The sequence below is a fragment of the Xiphophorus couchianus genome, chromosome 17, assembly GCF_001444195.1.
Source record: "Xiphophorus couchianus chromosome 17, X_couchianus-1.0, whole genome shotgun sequence".
Taxonomy (NCBI): Eukaryota; Metazoa; Chordata; class Actinopteri; order Cyprinodontiformes; family Poeciliidae; genus Xiphophorus; species Xiphophorus couchianus.
The window spans coordinates 14,224,594-14,241,581 of NC_040244.1; the positions used below are offsets into that span (position 1 = coordinate 14,224,594).

Sequence of the window (16,988 nt, forward strand, 5' to 3'; positions counted from 1 at the left end):
GGAGGTTCGGGGTCTTTGTCTTTAGGTGGTCCAGGTGGTCCGGTGCCTGACGGCTGGTGTGCAGGAAGAAAACGGGGGAGTGCGTCGGAGGGCGGACAGGTAGGCTCGGGCTTGGCGGGGACAAAGGAGCGGTGCAACTGCCAGTCGTGGAATCCGGGGGGGGGGAACTTGTAATCAGACAGAGGAGGTGAGTCTGGGGGCTCGGGCAACCAGTGGGTAGGACCCACGGCGTCACGAGGGGAATCTCGATCAGAGAAGCAAACAGGATCCGTAACAGCTTCTCCGGAGGGAAAAACCTGAAGGCAGAAAACAACAGGAAAAAAGTCACTGGGGAATTAAGATCAACGAGGATTCAGATCAACGAGGAAAGATCAGAGGCTAGTTCAAGGAGGCTCAGAGGTACCGTTTCTGGCTAACACTCGGGCGCTGAAGGACTGGCAGGAGCCTCCTTTAGTACACGCCGCTGATGAGTTGATCAGGTTCAGGTGTGCTTGATGGCGGTCTACACACACACTCCAGTCGGGTGAGTATGGCGCCATCTGTCGTGAAAGGTGAGTGTATGCACAGAAAAACCCACAAAAGAACCAAAGGAACCCCGAACCACAACAATAACAGAATCTATGATTTACTTCCAACTTAACTTATATTAGGATACTGTTTACTGTTTGAATGAGTTTGACTCTAACTGTCATTGCTACATTGTGGATTTGGGGAAAGAATCAAACATTGTCAGCGGGTGAAGTTTGTAATAAATATGGATGGATGGTAATTGAGGGGCTTTATTGGTTAATATTTTGGTTGGATCAGTGGAAGGTGATTGGTTGGGCCATTGGCTGGCTGTTGCTTATTGGTTGGTTGGATTGATAAAGTGAATACATGTGTTAAATTTGACTCATATTAACAAAAACTCATATCGCTCTTTTAGTAACACCAATTTTTGTTTCATTTTGCATAATAAAGTTTGAACGAGTGCTGTTTTTACCAGTCATCTTGGTTTCATTCTGTTTCTTACCATTTCCCTCAAGCAACTATTTATTGATCCTGTCAGCGGCGAGCAATTTACCACTTCACAATCAGGCCGTTTCAAACGCCGTCTCTTCTTCACTCTAGTACCATTTCTTTTTTAGAGCTGTTGAAAGAGTGCATTGAATATTGTATGAGCTCATTCCTGCATGGCTGGGCAGAACCACAGCAGCCTGTTCGTACCGGTGATGCAGCCGGTTAAAATCAATAGCAAAAGATTGCAATAACAAGGGGGGGAAAAAGTCTCCCCTCAGGGAGCGGTTTTTGTCTCGTTAACACCTGCTATAAAACATTATTTGAGTTAGCACATGTGTTGCAAACTGAAACAGCATTTGACATGAGAGAAGCGTTTGCTTTTGTAATCTACTTGAAGCAAGGTAACCAAGGAGGTCACAGTTAAGACATCACAGGTTTATCCAGCAGTTATAAACAAAACTCATTAACAAAATGACTCATTTAGTGGCTTTCACACATTTTTCTTCTTCAAAATATGGAACTGAAGCCAACTCCATCCTGAATGATCTACGCCTGAGTATTCAGCACTCATGCTTAATTTAGGACGTTATGACACAAATGTCCGACCTGCCTGCCTCATCTCTAAGGTTACTGAGTTTGTTTGAGCCATCTTTTCAGATGACGTAACGGCGTGTTGGTCTCAGAGGAGGAGCTCGGTTAGCCCCGTCTCTGTGACAGAAATCATTGCTAATCCTGGGAGGCAGCCTGATGAAATATTCACACTGTAACAGTTAGGGTGGTCTTTTTATAGAGCAACACCTTTTGTTTGTTTTACTAAGCCTTCAGCCAGAGAAATCTGAGCTTGTTCAGCATCCAGAGAAAATGCTCCTTTGAGAATTCACACATGCAAAGCACAAGCAGCAGAAAAGTTAAAGATTTTCCCCTTGTTTATTACAAATAGCTCATCTGGTAAATCGGTGTGCGCTTTAAAATCTCGTTCTTATATCCTCAAGGTGAGTTGATCCTTTTAAAATAAAAATACAAAGAAAAACAATGACTGTGGAAATAAAGCGTACCTGGACATGATGCAGCAGAACACTGTGTCTACCATATTTATTTCAATATAAGTCTATAGTATTGTTTTGGAAAATACATGCTTATTAGATAGAAAACGGTATAGTTCGTTATAATGGCATTATTCATTATTCACATTCTCAACTACATCACATATCATAAAACAGTATCATCAGTGTAGAATCTCTTTGTCGTGATCTGTGTTTTGCTGTGTGTTTATTTTGAGTTTCCTGTGTATCTGTGTCTCCGTGTTGTCCTGTTCTCCCCTTGATTAGTTCCCAGGTGTTTCTTGTTCCCTGATTACCCCCAGTGTATTTAGTGTCACTTGTGTGTCTGTTCTTCGTCGGGTCCTCGTCTAATGTGCGTTCAGTCCTTCGTGTTGTCCAGTCGTTTTACGGTTGCTACCGGCGTCGAGCCCTGGCTTCCGCTCGGCCGTGCTGCCCGTTGCTTGGACTGTGTTTTCGTTATTAAAATCATTTATTCATCTTACCTGGGTCTACAGCGTCTGCCTCACCACCTCTCACCACCAATTCATGACACTCTTCTAGATTTACTTGCGTAACACTACAGATAGATGCTGTTTATTGGTAATTGTACAGTATTTATCCCAAACCATCACAGTACTCACTTTTTTCTTTTTTTGCTTTGGTGTGTCACTCCACACCAAAGCAATGCAAGAATTACACATAATGAAGACCCACCAGTTTGTTTTCAAATTAGCAAGTTAAAACATTTTCAGGTTTTCTGGTGACTTAAAGCACCAGAAACCACAGAGAGCCAGATGTGGATATAGGACAGGAATATTATAACTACCATGCAAAGTCAGGAAGCATCTTAAAGATGGTTAAATGTGTCACAAATTATTTAATAAACACCATCCTTTACTCAGGCTTAATTTTCTCTTTTCTTGTAAAGGTTATTTCCAGTTTAATTTGTTAAAATAAGTGACAAACTAATGTGCATTTCATTTTACTCTTGTACTATAGACATATAAACCAAAATGGAGGTACTTACATAACTTTCAATTTGTACTATTTTGGACTTGGGCCGGGATGAGATTTTCATAGTATTTATAACAAAAAAAGAAACGGTTATGATTACATGTGCAATGAAATCTAACATAGTAAATTCATAGTTCCAATAATATTATCCGTGATATTTGTTGTTTTGGATACGCAGACTGTAGTGAAAATATCAAATTAACAGCAGCTAACATTTGATTTTCTAAATTTGAAGTGCTATAGAGAGTAACACAAGCATAACATGTTAACATTAGCTGGTTAATTAGCTAAGCTATCTTCTTGGGTAGCTAGCCTGCAGCCAGATTCTTTACAATCATGCAACTTATTGCTTACCAGCCTTAGTTTTAAAATAAACTGTGAGGATCATAATACATCAAAATAACATTTAAAACTGTTTCTGGAACTGACTATACCTTGACTTTTAAGATCCTGAGTTCCCACCCCTAGCTTCACTGATCTGTTCACCAATTCCATTTCCATGAACAACTCTGGCCTAGGTTTTATTCACTTGCTCCATTTCTTGTATCAGCATAAATAAACAAAATAAAAAAAGAACCTGATCAAATAAGCCAGGGGAGCTCTTCACTGTGTGCAGATACCACTCGGTTTAACTTAGCGTGTTAATTGAGCAAGAGATCACACAGAAGCTGCTCTAATCATCTGCTCTGCATTTCAAACTGACTCATTAGATGGAAGATTTCAGCATTTCATTAGAGAGGCCGCGGTTGGATAAAAGAGCTAGCTCGCAGCTGCCAGCGAGAATATTCTAATGGTTAGAAAGGAGTTGGAAGTCATTGAGCTCCTACACAAGCCATCTGCCTCTGCATCACATAATTCGCTGATAGACCTCGACTCTGGCTGCCCATGCTGCCTAGCTCTTTCACCGTTCCCCCTTTTTTGTGGTAAATGGGAATCATCTAGAGCAATTTGCATCAAGTAGACAGGAAATGAGGGGATATGTTAAAAACGTTAATTTGTTCCTACATAAGAGAGGCTGAAACGATACATGTTGTCTGCATTTAGGCTTCTAAAGCAAAATGCGTTCATCGAAACATCTTGCGTGTTTGATCCCCACGTGAGTTGTACGTGCTAAAAAGAATTTCTCCATCTGAATTCGCCACTTTTAAACTTCCTAAACCGGCGTTCTAGATTTGGCGAAGCATACAGAGTGGCGTGCAAGTGGTGTGCATCTGCACTTGTCTTTCAGAGGACAGCCAAGTGTCATTTGTTTAGAGCGCTAAAAGTGCCTCTGCCGCTCTGTTGTTGTCGCGCGCAGGAGGGAGTGTCTCGGAGGATGCAGCAGAGTGCTCACACACTCCCCTGCCACCGCTGAGGTTTCTGATGTAAGCACCTCAGAGCAGAGGAAGTAACTTTAAGTCAGATTGGAGAAGTGACATCGCTGCAAGAAAAAGAAATATCCGCACAGGATCATCTGCAGATGCAAACCGGCCACCCTTGATGAATATTAATATAATCAAAGCAGTCGTCTGCATACAGTGACTTGCTGTTTTAGACAGAAATGGTTTATAGAAAGTCATTTCAATGATTATTCTTTGTCTGCGGACCCAGAAAGGGCAGCAAAAAATGAACTCTAATTTGAGCAAGTTGAACCCCACTTAGAAAGCTTTAACACCTGCATTTTATAGCATGATGAATAGCTCTTTAAAAGCTGCAAATTTACACTGACTGATGATTCATTTCTTGTGCAAGCCAAACTTGTCCCTTGCTTCAAGTCCGTCGCCGAGATTCTTATTCAATAATGCCTTTGAATTGAAGGAGAATTGTAGAAGAAAAGGTTCGGATGGTAAGAATAACTAAGTAGCATAAAGGAACTGAAGCCGTTCATGTGGTGCCGTACAGATATAATGAAAAGGAAATGAAGCTTTTTAGAGTAGTTTTTTTTTTCTTCATACCTGGTTAAATCATTGCTGTGAAGATAAATGCTGCCTGTTGGATGGTAAGAAATCAATTTTGCACTGCACCAGTGGACATCTGGGTTGCTAGGTGTCTGCAGGTGGCAGGTGCATATATCATCAAAATGTACCTTTGTGTGTCCCGGATGCTTATGTTAAAGCATTTATTTCCCCAGTTTCACCGCGTGTCATGCTGTTAAAACAATAGAATTTTTTGCACATTATTTTTACTTGGTCATTTATTTTAAGCTCCTCTTCATCCGTTTTCTTATAGGCAGATTTAATAGTCGTTTCTCTCTGCCATGTTTGCTGTGTTTAGCATGCTGTTGTAAACCACACATTATCAGCTATACTGCAGGGGGAAGGATTTCACAAAAGTTTGCCTCTGTGTCTCTTTATAGTGCGGTCCGCCTTAATCGAATTGCGGTTCGTTTGTGGAGGTGTGAACGTGCCATCGAACTCTGACGTGGACCAAAAAAAACAAGTTCTGTTCCACCTAAAAACTTAGGCCTCGGTTTAATTCAGGGGTGTCCAAAGTGGGTCCTGGAGGTCCGGCATCCTGCGGGTTTTAGTTCTCTCCCTGGTTTAACGCACCTGGATCAAATGATGGCTCATTAGAGGCCCTTAGGAGAACACTGACATGCTGAGAAGGTTGTTGCTACAACCAGGGAGAGAACTAAAACATGCAGGACGCCGGCCCTCAAGGACCGACTTTGGGCACCCCTGGTTTAGTTGAAGTGAAATCTGGTGTGGTTCAAATGAACATGTGAAGGCCAAGTGGACGGGAGACGGTTCCGAAAAGAGGGAAGCAGGCAATGGCACAGGGCATTCTGGGTAAATAGAAGCAAAACAAACGTACAAATCTAGCGTTAATGGGAGAAATGGCCCATAGTCTTCTGCCAACAACAAAAGAGAAATCCCACAGCCCCTAAAATCTGACACTACTCCATTTTGGTTTCCATTTTGTGAGGAAAGAAGTCGTGTTCATGTCTTTTTCTGTCGTTTACTTCAGTGGTTCTTGGTGCAGTACAACCACAGGCAAGGAGGGAATATGGTTGAGTTGGTTTGACACAACAGCAGTGGAAAATGTAACAAATGTTGCAATTTTGGTCCTCAATTTAACCGAGTTTACTGGACTATAATCTGTGAAAACACTCTCACATTTTGTATTGTGTGTAGGAAAATGAACGTCCAGCTATGTGACCGCGTGTCAACAGTTTGACTTCCGCACGTCCTTGATGGGGCCTTAAATGTCTTGGTTTTTTTTTCCAGGGTGACAGATATATTGAGTTGGGGTCTCTTTTGTTGTAGAGCAGGTGTTTCCTCTTTGGTTTTTTTTACTTTTTATTTTTTTAGCTGTAGAAGCTACAAGTGTTTGATCAGATTTATTAGGCATAAGAGTGGTGGTGGTCTTTTACAATCACAAGCAGGAGCACAAAGGCAAAGCCAGATGCAGATGAGACTTGACAGGTTGGCATGGAAACCGAGTCGTCTCTACAAAGACTCAGTTTTTTTTGTTGTTGCATGTCTTAGCAGCTCCGTTTGTCACGGCGTGTGTAGAAATGTGTGAGCGAGAGGACAAAATAAGCCCAGAAAACCCAGTGAACTTTTCCTCTGGGCTTGTTTACCGAATCCGATGGCAGAAAATCTGGTTGGAGTTTAAAGAACCATATTGTGCGAGTTTTAACAGCAAAAAAGGAAGTAGTGCAGTAATGATCCGCTTGTTTGATCCATCTGCTCCTCATTTAGGAGCCTTTGTTTGTTTGCCTTCCAAATGAGATAAACCATAACAACAATAATATGAATCTGCTTAGTCAGTCACAAACAATGAATCAATTAGCCTGTTTTAACCCTAAAGAAAACAGAGCTCAGCTGTTTTATGTGGATGAGAGACGTTTATCTACAAATCTTCACTGCATTCAAAGTAGAGTTTAGTTATGGTGGAGGCAGATGGCTTTGAATCCTGGATGCTCGTAAAACGAAGTTCACTGATATGTGAAGCGACTCGGATATTTCTGCTGTTCAGCTCGCAGAGAAAAAAGTGAATATTGAATCTTTCTCAATCTCCTTTTGGTTTCTTCTTCCTCTGCAGTTGGGACGACAGCAGCTCGGTGAGCAGCGGCCTCAGCGACACCTTGGACAACTTCAGCACCGACGACCTGAACGCGCCGGCGTACTCCGCCACGAGCTCGTCACGCAAAACCAAGGGAGCACAGGTGGGGCCGCGCGCAGTGGATTCTGACCGACAGCATGGTGATGTTTCTGTGTGTGGAAGAAATTCGAAAGTAGGACACTGATGGGCACAGAGAGACAGAGCTCCAACACCTTTCAGAAGCATTTCCACCCGTTGAAATTTTTCACATCTTATCACGTTACTCACTTCAGTGTACTTAATAATGGGATTTAATGTAATGGATCAACGCTCGTTCATCTATTCATGGATTTTTTTCTTTTTATTCTTGCCAAAAATTTACCTATTTTAAAAAATTTTCCGTAGATTGCATCAAAAACATTTAAAAATAAATGCGTCTTGGGAAGCTAGCATGCCTACATGCTATGCTACTTGACATGCTATTGGCTGATGTTTGCAAAGCAGCCAATCCTAAAGCGCCATTCATTTTCCTTGGTGTTAATTGGCTTTATCCCCAACAGTGGAGATTAGCATCTGTGGTTGTGCTAAGATGGTTTCCATTGTGTGTTTTTATGCATATTAAGGTATATTTGGTGGTTGAACTATTAAAATAAGCATTTATGAACATTTTTGAGGAAATCTCAAGTATTTGTAGACATTAGCCGTTTGCGGTAGGGTGTGATCCCTAACTCATGTGATTACAGGATGTAGGGACAACCGAAACTGACCCTGTTTAGGTAGACAGTAATTCAATTTGTAGGTTTACTCTTGCTCCAATGTACAGAATATTATTCATAGGTGTCAGAATAAAGGGGGCTGGATGTACTGTAGATGCATACCAGACTTTCAAGATGTAATTGTTCAAAGCCAGAAACCCTGATAAAGCTCAGGAGGTTTTGCATATGCTTATGTTTTCATGTAAAAAATAAAACTGCCTCGTCTAACATCTTTATTTGGCCTGAAGCGAAGGCCAACCAGTGCGTCAGCTCTGAAATCACAGCTGACGGTGGGAGCAGTAAGAGCAGCATTCAGCTCTCCTCAGAGGGGCCTTTGCTTTATTCTGCCAAGTATCCTTGGCTCCTCATAAAATACTCAACAGACTGTCCTCTTAAGAGACTCTGGCGTTGCTAAGGAGACTGACCATCTGTTAAGGTAGGGCTGCTTGTCACTTGTGTGTTTGTGGGGGAGCGTTTGTAAGCGTCCCAAAACTGGAGATCTGTACATCGGAGATTCCAAAGATAGCTGCGACTTCACACACACACACACACACACCCCGCTGCTCGAGCGGGCGCTCACCCATCCTTCCGGTGACTCACAACGTGTGTTTGAATGTGCTTAGTACTTTTTTCAAAAAGAACCAGGTTGATGACTTTTATAGGCACTTTTTACGTGCGGCAGAGAGAAGGTCTTTTTCCAGTTGTGTTATCTCGTAGAAACTTTGACTAATCAGTGCTTTCTTTAACCCCTCTACTCCCCCCTCCGCAGTCCCAGAAAGGAAGCAGGTCCAAGCATGCCGAGCCGGAGGTGAGCAGCAGTTGGGTTGGAGCCGAAGATCTGAAAAAAGTAGAGGAGGAGTTGGACGCGAGCATGGACCCCAACGGCAGCCCCTCCCGCTGGAAGCCTTCCCCGTCCGCCTGTTCACCCCAAACCCAGGGTCAGTATGAGGACACGGGTCAGAAGGCAGCGGGGCTACCCCAGATGTCCCAAACGGGCTCGTGGAGGAGGGGCATGACGACCCAGGTGGGGATTACCCCACCCAGAACCAAGGGGGCCTCCGCTTCGCTCAAAACACCAGGTAGGAGAGGCAACCTTGACTGCATTTACAAAACACGGTGCATAGTAAAAGAAATCCTGATTATTGCTTGGCTGCCTTTGGCAGCTGCAATTCCTTGAACATTTTCACAATTGCAACCCCAAAACTCAAAGCATTATATAAAAATTTTATTTGATTACAGAGTAGTACATGAACTTTCAAACTGAGCAAGAAAGCATTGATCAGAGAGGGAGCCAAGAGGTTCAAGGTATCTCTGGAGGAACTGCAGAGCTCAGGTGTAAGAACCTGTTGATCGGATGCTGGTTGTACACTCTACAAAGCTGGTTTTAAAGGGCAGTATTATGTAAAATTGACATTTTAGAGCTTTACGTCATGTTATAATGTTATTCCCTTATCAAAGACATACATGGAGTGTTGCCTTGATTATTTCATGCAAGTTTGAGAACTCATCTAATCTCCCATGGCAACCATTCAGCTGTGGTAAGCGCTTCCTTTGAGGACGAAGCTCCTTCTCGTATCTGCAGTTTCCAAGCTTCCTCTTTGTAGAGCATCCTTCTTCTTTGACTCCTCCACTCAGCTCCTCAAGACTAGCCAGCATCAATTAGCAAACAGCTGAGCTCATTATACATCGCTGGTAAAAACATTGTTAAAAAGTTAATGGAGGAGGTATGTTGTGATGACTTCCTGAAGGTCAGAAAAGAGCAGGTGTTTCTTAAAGAGACAGAGGCCCAATTTCTAGGAGTTAATTTTCTTAGTCAAACAATTGGGTGTATAGGGGTATAAAATGCCCCTATGTGCCATAATATTGCCTCTTAGTGTTGTTTTGGTAGGTTTCCACCAGCTATAAAATGAGGACAGCAAGTGTAGTATGCAGTTTGAAGGGTTATTGTCTTGATCAATCTCATAAAATTCCAATACAAATCCCTTGAAATTCATGTGTCTAGGTATCAATTTAACTGCAGGATGCTGTCAGATGGCAGGATGCTAAATCTGTGGCTTTTCTCGTCTGTTTGGCAGGTAAAACAGACGATGCCAAGGCCTCAGAAAAGGGCAAAGTACCCTCCAAAAGCTCTGCTGGGATACAGCGTTCACCGTCAGATGCTGGGAGAAGTAGCGGGGATGAAGGCAAGAAGCCTCCTTCTGGAATTGCTCGCCCCCCTGCCACCAGTTCCTTTGGATACAAAAAGATCCCTGGCCCTGCCGGCACTCTAATTACCTCAAGCGGTGCAGCCCTCACCAGCGGCTCAGCCACACTGGGCAAGGCCCCCAAATCGTCGGCTGCCCTCGGCAAAGGCACAAGCATCAGCGGAGTCCGTAAAACCAGCCTGGATGGCTCGCAGCCCCAGGACGACGGCATTCTCCTCAGCTGCAGCGGCTCCAAGGTCACCCTGCAGTACCGCTCCCTCCCCAGACCCGCCAAATCCTCCAGCGGGTCGGCGGCGGCAGTGGCTGGGCGCTGCGGACACCGCTCCAGCTCCAGCAGCATCGAATCAAACGTCAGCGGCAAGTCAGCGGTCGGGGCATCAACACAAGCGGGTGCCAAACGGAGGGAGGGAAAGGTGGGCTCGGACCGCTCCAGTCCCATCACCGTCAACCAGACGGATAAAGAGAAAGTCGGGGTGTCGGACCAGGACCCGGCAGCAGGGCTGTCCACCCCTCCCAAATCCAGCCCCACCTCCAGCTCAGCGGGCCAGTCAGGCCTCAGGCAGCCGGGATCCAAATACCCAGACATCGCTTCGCCTACCTTCCGCAGGTCAGACGCAGAATACTTCCCGTCTGCTCTCATCTGTCTTGGTCCCTTGTCTTCTTGTTGGGTTTTGCGTGAATCAGCCATTTCACTGCATAGTTTCTTTTAGTTACGTTTTTGAAAAACTTTCATGATATGGTAGATGTTCAGGAACAGGCTCAGGTCTCTTCAAGAGTTCATCAGGTTCATTCAGAAAATCAGTCTGAGCTTCAGTGTGGTTTTTCTTGAGTGATAAATGTAATGCTTAGATTTGTTTTTCCTGTTCCCAAGACTCCAAGAGAGGACAGCTGAAACATGACTGCTCCCCCATGGGTTAAACATCCTCTGACATCTCTATCAGTTTTTATCAGGCTGCACAGAAAAAATATAAACCAGTAAGCTAAGGGATGTTGCTACATATACTGCCCCCTAGTGTCGATGTTAAGCAACTGCAGCTAAAGCTTTGTTCAGTTTTGATTAAATTCCACCAAATCCTGTTCAGAAGTCTAGATCAGAGATCAAGTTAACAGGAAGTTTCTTGACACCCAGTCTTTGTTTTCAAGCTGTAGCTTAGTGGGTGTTTGGAAACAGTGCTGCCATACCAGCTGGTTCCATCTGCATGTCTACAAGCTTCTTTTTCCTCAACAGAGAATTTTCATTATGTTTTTTTAGTAAATATTGCTATGACTGAGGGGTAACAGGATTGAAGGTCCTAACAGATTTATTCATATGGTTGAAATGGCTACAGTTGCATCAGGTGATGAATGTATTTGGAAGGTTTTATCTGTGACAAGATGCCATGAAGCTACTTTGTTGTTACATATACAGTGCCATGCATAAATAAGTATTCACACCCATGAACATTTTTATGTTTCTATGCACATTTTGGCTAAAGTGCTATTAGCTCATTTTTTATTTAGCGCTTTTGCTATCTTTGAAAATGATTTGCACACTTAGCCTCCCCTAAGTCTGAATAAATTCTGAAGCGCTAATTAACTTGGCTGTTTAACTTGTACATTTTCAGCTGCATTAAGTTTTATAACAGTCCAGTATTGTTCCAGTATGGAGCTTGCAATCGCTCATTTGAGCACTTCTAAATGACTGCACCCACCTCTCTACCCCATCCTCCCCTCACCCTAGATTGTTTGGCACCAAAGCCAGCAGCAAGGCCAGCTCTCCGGGCACGCCCGACTCTGGCAAGTGCCCGTCAATAATGGGCAGCCCTCACGGCACGCTGGCCAGGCAGGCCAGCCTGGACTCGCCTTCTTCTGGCACGGGGAGCCTGGGCAGCACCGGCGGCCTGAGCGGTGGCAGCAGCCCGCTGTATGGTAAAACCCCCGACCTGTGTACCGACTCGCTGGCCTCCAGCCCAGCCTCTGGCCTCTCCCTGCCCTCCAACGCTCGCCCCTGGCCTGCCTGTAGCTCGTCAGCCGGCAGCAAGGACACGCTGAGCTGCCAGAGTATGACCAGTCTGCACACCAGCTCTGAGTCCATTGACATGCCGCTGGGCCATCATGGGCCTAAGGTTACGCGAACCGGCAGTATCAAGTCCACCCTGTCTGAGGGGTGAGTAAGAGGAGAATATGATTGGGACGAATCGTATTCATTGTTTCATTTGACAACTGAGACAAAAAGTGTAGCCTTGTTACCTTAAGATCTAGGAATAAGAAGATAGATAGTATCACAGTGAGTAATACCAGTGATAAACATGAACTCATCCAGTACACCATACATTTTTCTGCTCTGGTTTTGCAAATATAACAAAAACACAACAAATCCAAACCATGGCAGAAAAAAGTCACTATAAATTCAGATCATTTCAGACATGCTCATAAGAAGTCTGTATCAGTGTATTCATTGTTTTGTTCACACGCAGTGCATGGAGTACAACACAGAACGTAGTATCATGGCACACTTTTATAGTCCCTCAGTAGTACAGCTGAATGTCTCAAAAATGAAACAATCAACTTTAAACATGGTGTTTGTGTGTGTTTTCAGTTTTTGTAGTTCTACGTACAGTAGATGCATAATGTCCTGATGTTCTCTCCGTTTTGTCTGTCTCTGTGTGAACGTTTGGCTTCTTTTTCATGTGTCACGAAATATAAATGATTTGAGTGTTCATCTGATTGGCCCATTCCTCTGTTTCAACAGCATGCCCCTTGACAGAAACACGCTCCCCAAAAAGGGACTGAGGTACAGCACATCTGCATCTGTAGTTATCTCTGTTGTCTGTTTGCACTCGCATGGATCACCAGCGCATGTTCAAATGTTGTTCACACCACGGCCCTAAGGAGATATTTCCTATAGGTACTGATGTAAAGATTCAAAACGATGGAGGACTGCATGATTTAGCACATTTACATTAAATATAGTCACCTCAACATTTACTGTGCCCCTTACTGTCAAAACTCGTACTTTAGATTTAGTTTGTTTTGCAGTCACTTGATTTAAAAAAATAAAATTAAATAATCCAACCTTCAATTTACTGGAGGAAAAAACAATCCAGCTTTTTAAATAAAGTAATCAGCACCAGACTTTGGTGCCCAATTCATTCATATCACTCTAACTCGTCTTTCCACCTGCCATTACATCCTGCTGTCACTTTTGAGCAATACACCAAGGTAGAGACAGACCGCCCAACCTGTAGGTGTCAGTCCACCTTTATCTGGTTGAGGTCAGACTTAGAGGAGGTAGTCACTTCACATTCAGCTGCTCCACTGGAGGTGGTGACCTGAAAAAAGGAACGATGAGACCCTACCAAACTAGAAACCATCCATAATTATGCCTTACGCTCCCGTCCGAGGATTGGGGAACATGTGCAACCCAGGCAGAGTACAGGTACTCTGCACTGTACTCCTGCAGCATCCCTTGCAAAAAACTTTGGGAAAGTAAACCTTTCCACAGCCACAAAACCCATGTAGTCTGGAAACCAAACTCTCATACACTCCTCAGCAATTCAACAAGGAAGATCTACATCTGCTTTTTCAGATTCAGAGGTCCAGTAATCGGTTCAAGCCTCCGTTCCAACACTCAGAACAGTTTTTTGGGGTAATTTTTTCATTTAAGGTTGGTCAATTGAGTTTGGAATGAGCTTAAATTTGGGTTAAATTTAGGCTAAACAAAACCACTGAAAATCAAGGTAGATCATCTCCGATGACAGTTTTCAGCATTCACTTTTTAACTACGGTAAATAGTAAATGGACTGAATTTATGTAGCACATTTTCAATCATTTTGACCAAAGCACCTTACACTAGAGTGACATTCCCCCTTTCGCACTCACAAAGGCACTCACATTTATACACCGATGCGAAGATCGGTAGGCAACTTGGGGTTAAGTGCCTTGCCCAGAGGCGCATCGACATGTGACAGGAGGAAGCTGGAATTGAACATACAGATGTGTCATGTTTGTAATCGCACTAGTATGTCGCAATGTTAGACGTTGCGTTTAACCCCACCTGCGAGTGACAACGTTCTCCTGAACCATAAAACGGCTTACGGACCCGCCTTGTACCGCTCAGTTGAATTGAGGCATTGCATCTTTCCTCTGATGGCACAATCTCTCTAGTTTGTCAACAAGCCTGGATCCTTTATGCACTCTGTCCTTCAGCTCACCCCAAAAGTTTTCTGTAGGATTTTTGAGACCAGATTGATAGAACGTTAAGCTGAGGGAGAAAATTAGAGGTTTTTTTAATTTAGCGTGAAACAAAGAAATAACTCAGATTAATAGCTGTTTAAACTTGCCTCTATATTTTAAGGGAATCCTTCGGAGCAGATGAATGGCCTGGTTTCAAACTATTGGTTGTGTAGACTGCCTTTGGTGCATTTGCTCTTTTAAAGCTTGAATGAATCTGCTGTCATGCAACTCTTTCTGCCTGTTTGATATGCTGCTCAGCGTGGACTGTGGTGACTTTTTGCAAAAGCTCCCTCTACGCTCAAATGGCTGTTCATATTTCAGGAACGATCTGCTACACCCCAGCTTTTGGTTATTAGCTATGGAAACTCAGATTTCTTTCTACACTAATATACAGGAAATAAGCACACAGGTCCTGTTGATGACGATTTCATTGGGGGAAAGTCAAACAGCTTTTATACGTCATTCTGTTACAACGTCAGCAACGAAAAATGCAACGTCACACCAGCAATTAGAGTGGTATTCGCCCATTGCTGGTTGAAATGAAAAGGATGTACAGGGCAGTGATGAAAGTCGGGGTCAGATGTGACGAGCCTGGTAATGCTGCTAAGAAGGAAGGAGTGCAAACTCAATTATAATTCCTGGAGGATTAAATATGGCCGATTGTCATGTGGGAGATAAGAAGGCTTTCTGTTGAGCTGGAGATGGGGAGAGAAGAGTAGAATGGTAGAGAGTGTTTGTGTGTGTGTGTGTGTGTGTTTCATTCATTAGCATGCAAAAGCTTGGACAACTGCAGTTCATTTTCCTGTAAATCGTTAAATGATTGAAGGATGAACTGACGTAGCAACTGTTCAGCCAATACAATGTTCTGAAAACTAAACTCAACACTTCAAACCATTTTAGAGTCTACTTGGCTTTGTAGCACAATTGTTTGTGGTGATTTTTGAGGAACCTCAACTGATGCAAATTTGAATAGTCATTTATATTTTCCAACCTTAGCCAGTTTTGTGCATTAAGATTGCATAAAAATCATGGTTTAGTATCTAACTCAGGTACAAAAGCCATGGTTTGGTGTTTGTCTCACTTTTGAAGTCCCAACTGAAACTCAAAACTAAGGTTAGTTCGACTGTTCTTGTCTTAGTTTTAAAGTCCCAGGTCACTATCATGGTTTGGTCCCAAACTGGAACTTATAGTCTCCAGTTCATCCTTACCTCAGTTTTGAAGCCTCTATTCCACATCATGGTGTGAGCCTTACCTTGGTCTCTAAGTCTTGACATGGTCCTTACCTCACTTTTGAAGTTCTGCTCTGCCGATTTGTTCAGTTTTAAAGTCTCTGTTCGGTATCACGGTTTGATCCTCACCTCAGTTTTAAATTCCTGTTTGCTCCTAATCCGGGTTTTGAAGTTCCCTTTCCGTGTCTTGAAGTCACAATTTGGTCTTGAGTCGGTTTTCAAGCTAAATCTTTGGCAAGTTTAACTCGGTCAGTGTTTTACGTTGTCTAACACTAAAGATAAATAATTACAATTTCAACCAGAAATGCTCTGTCAGATTAGCATGTTGTATAGAGGATTAGGACTATTAGTGGGCAACTGTAATTTGGTAGCAAATGGTAGCAGTGTGGATAGAGAAGTTGGGGATATGATTGAGCGAAGGGACAGGTTTACCCCAACCCATTGCCTGTTTGATACTATAAAGACTCCTGAGTTATTTGTTATGGTTATGGCTCAGTGTGAATGGTAGTGAAAGATTGTTTGAATGCTACAGGCAGCTTTAGTCACACACATTCATATTTATATGAATGTTTTTTAAGCATCATACACATCTGGTGACTGAAGGAAAGATTCAAATTTTCAGATTGTTTTTTTTTTTTTTGCATGTTGCTGATTGCATAGTGGTGCATGTTTATTTACCCTCTGCTCTTGTGCATTCGCTGTGTAGCTTTGCTGCTGCAGAAGTAACCTGCTTTAACTTCTGAGAATGTCCTCCTGTCTTAAGTTCATAGTGGTTTTGTGACTCTCAGGTACCCGCCGTCGTCTCGGCAGACGTCCCATGAAGAAGGAAAGGAGTGGTTGAGGTCGCATTCGACCGGGGGCCTGCAGGACACGGGCAGCCAGTCCCCGCTTTCTCCTCCCGGAGCGGCTTGCATCAACACTGGAAAATATCACTACTCCAACCTCTGTTAGTCTTTAAAAATATCCTAATTTTATTATATTACAGTCCATAAAAATCCCAATTTCATTTGTGTTTTTCACTACTAATTCTAACACCGGCAAATATGAAATGTGCTCTATTTTGAGTTTTCACAAGGTTTCATGAATTTCAAACTGTATTTTAAAAGGTCCATGTTTAGTCTAAAATCATCCAGTTAGGACTTGGTGTCTCTAAGTACTTAATATTTCACACTAGAGATAATCAAATGCAGCCAGGATTCATTAAAAACTGAAAACGGCTCTTTAGTTCAGCACTGATGGGAAGCTTCAAGGCACATGCCAACTTTTCCGTTGTTAGCAGCTCGTGGTTGTACTCACAGCGCTTAGGAAAATGTTCCTGTACTGTCTGTCAATCTGTCACTTTTTTACTGTGTTCCCCTAACGGCCACCACAGATATGATTTAGAAATTATTATTTGATGCCAATTTATCCAAGAGTTGTGAGCCAGTCTTAGTTTCACCAATTCCACCATAAGTAAAGTAGCTACAGCCTGTCCTTAAAATGGGTGCAGGTCACTAAATAAAATCA

The 16,988-nt window shown here is 43.1% G+C and overlaps 1 protein-coding gene across 14 annotated transcripts in view; it reads left to right on the forward strand.

Annotated features, from left to right (window-relative positions):
• The window catches only part of nav3 (neuron navigator 3), a 272,465-nt gene that overhangs the window by 225,001 nt on the left and 30,476 nt on the right, over positions 1-16,988 (forward strand). For 12 of the 14 annotated variants that reach the window (XM_028043463.1, XM_028043455.1, XM_028043457.1 and 9 more), the window contains 6 exons: positions 7,080-7,203; positions 8,604-8,913; positions 9,910-10,645; positions 11,759-12,184; positions 12,770-12,811; positions 16,271-16,428. In XM_028043463.1, coding sequence (XP_027899264.1) covers positions 7,080-7,203; positions 8,604-8,913; positions 9,910-10,645; positions 11,759-12,184; positions 12,770-12,811; positions 16,271-16,428 — 1,796 coding nt within the window. The remainder of the gene's footprint in view (positions 1-7,079; positions 7,204-8,603; positions 8,914-9,909; positions 10,646-11,758; positions 12,185-12,769; positions 12,812-16,270; positions 16,429-16,988) is intronic. The other 2 variants (XM_028043464.1, XM_028043465.1) reach the window with 2 other exon arrangements.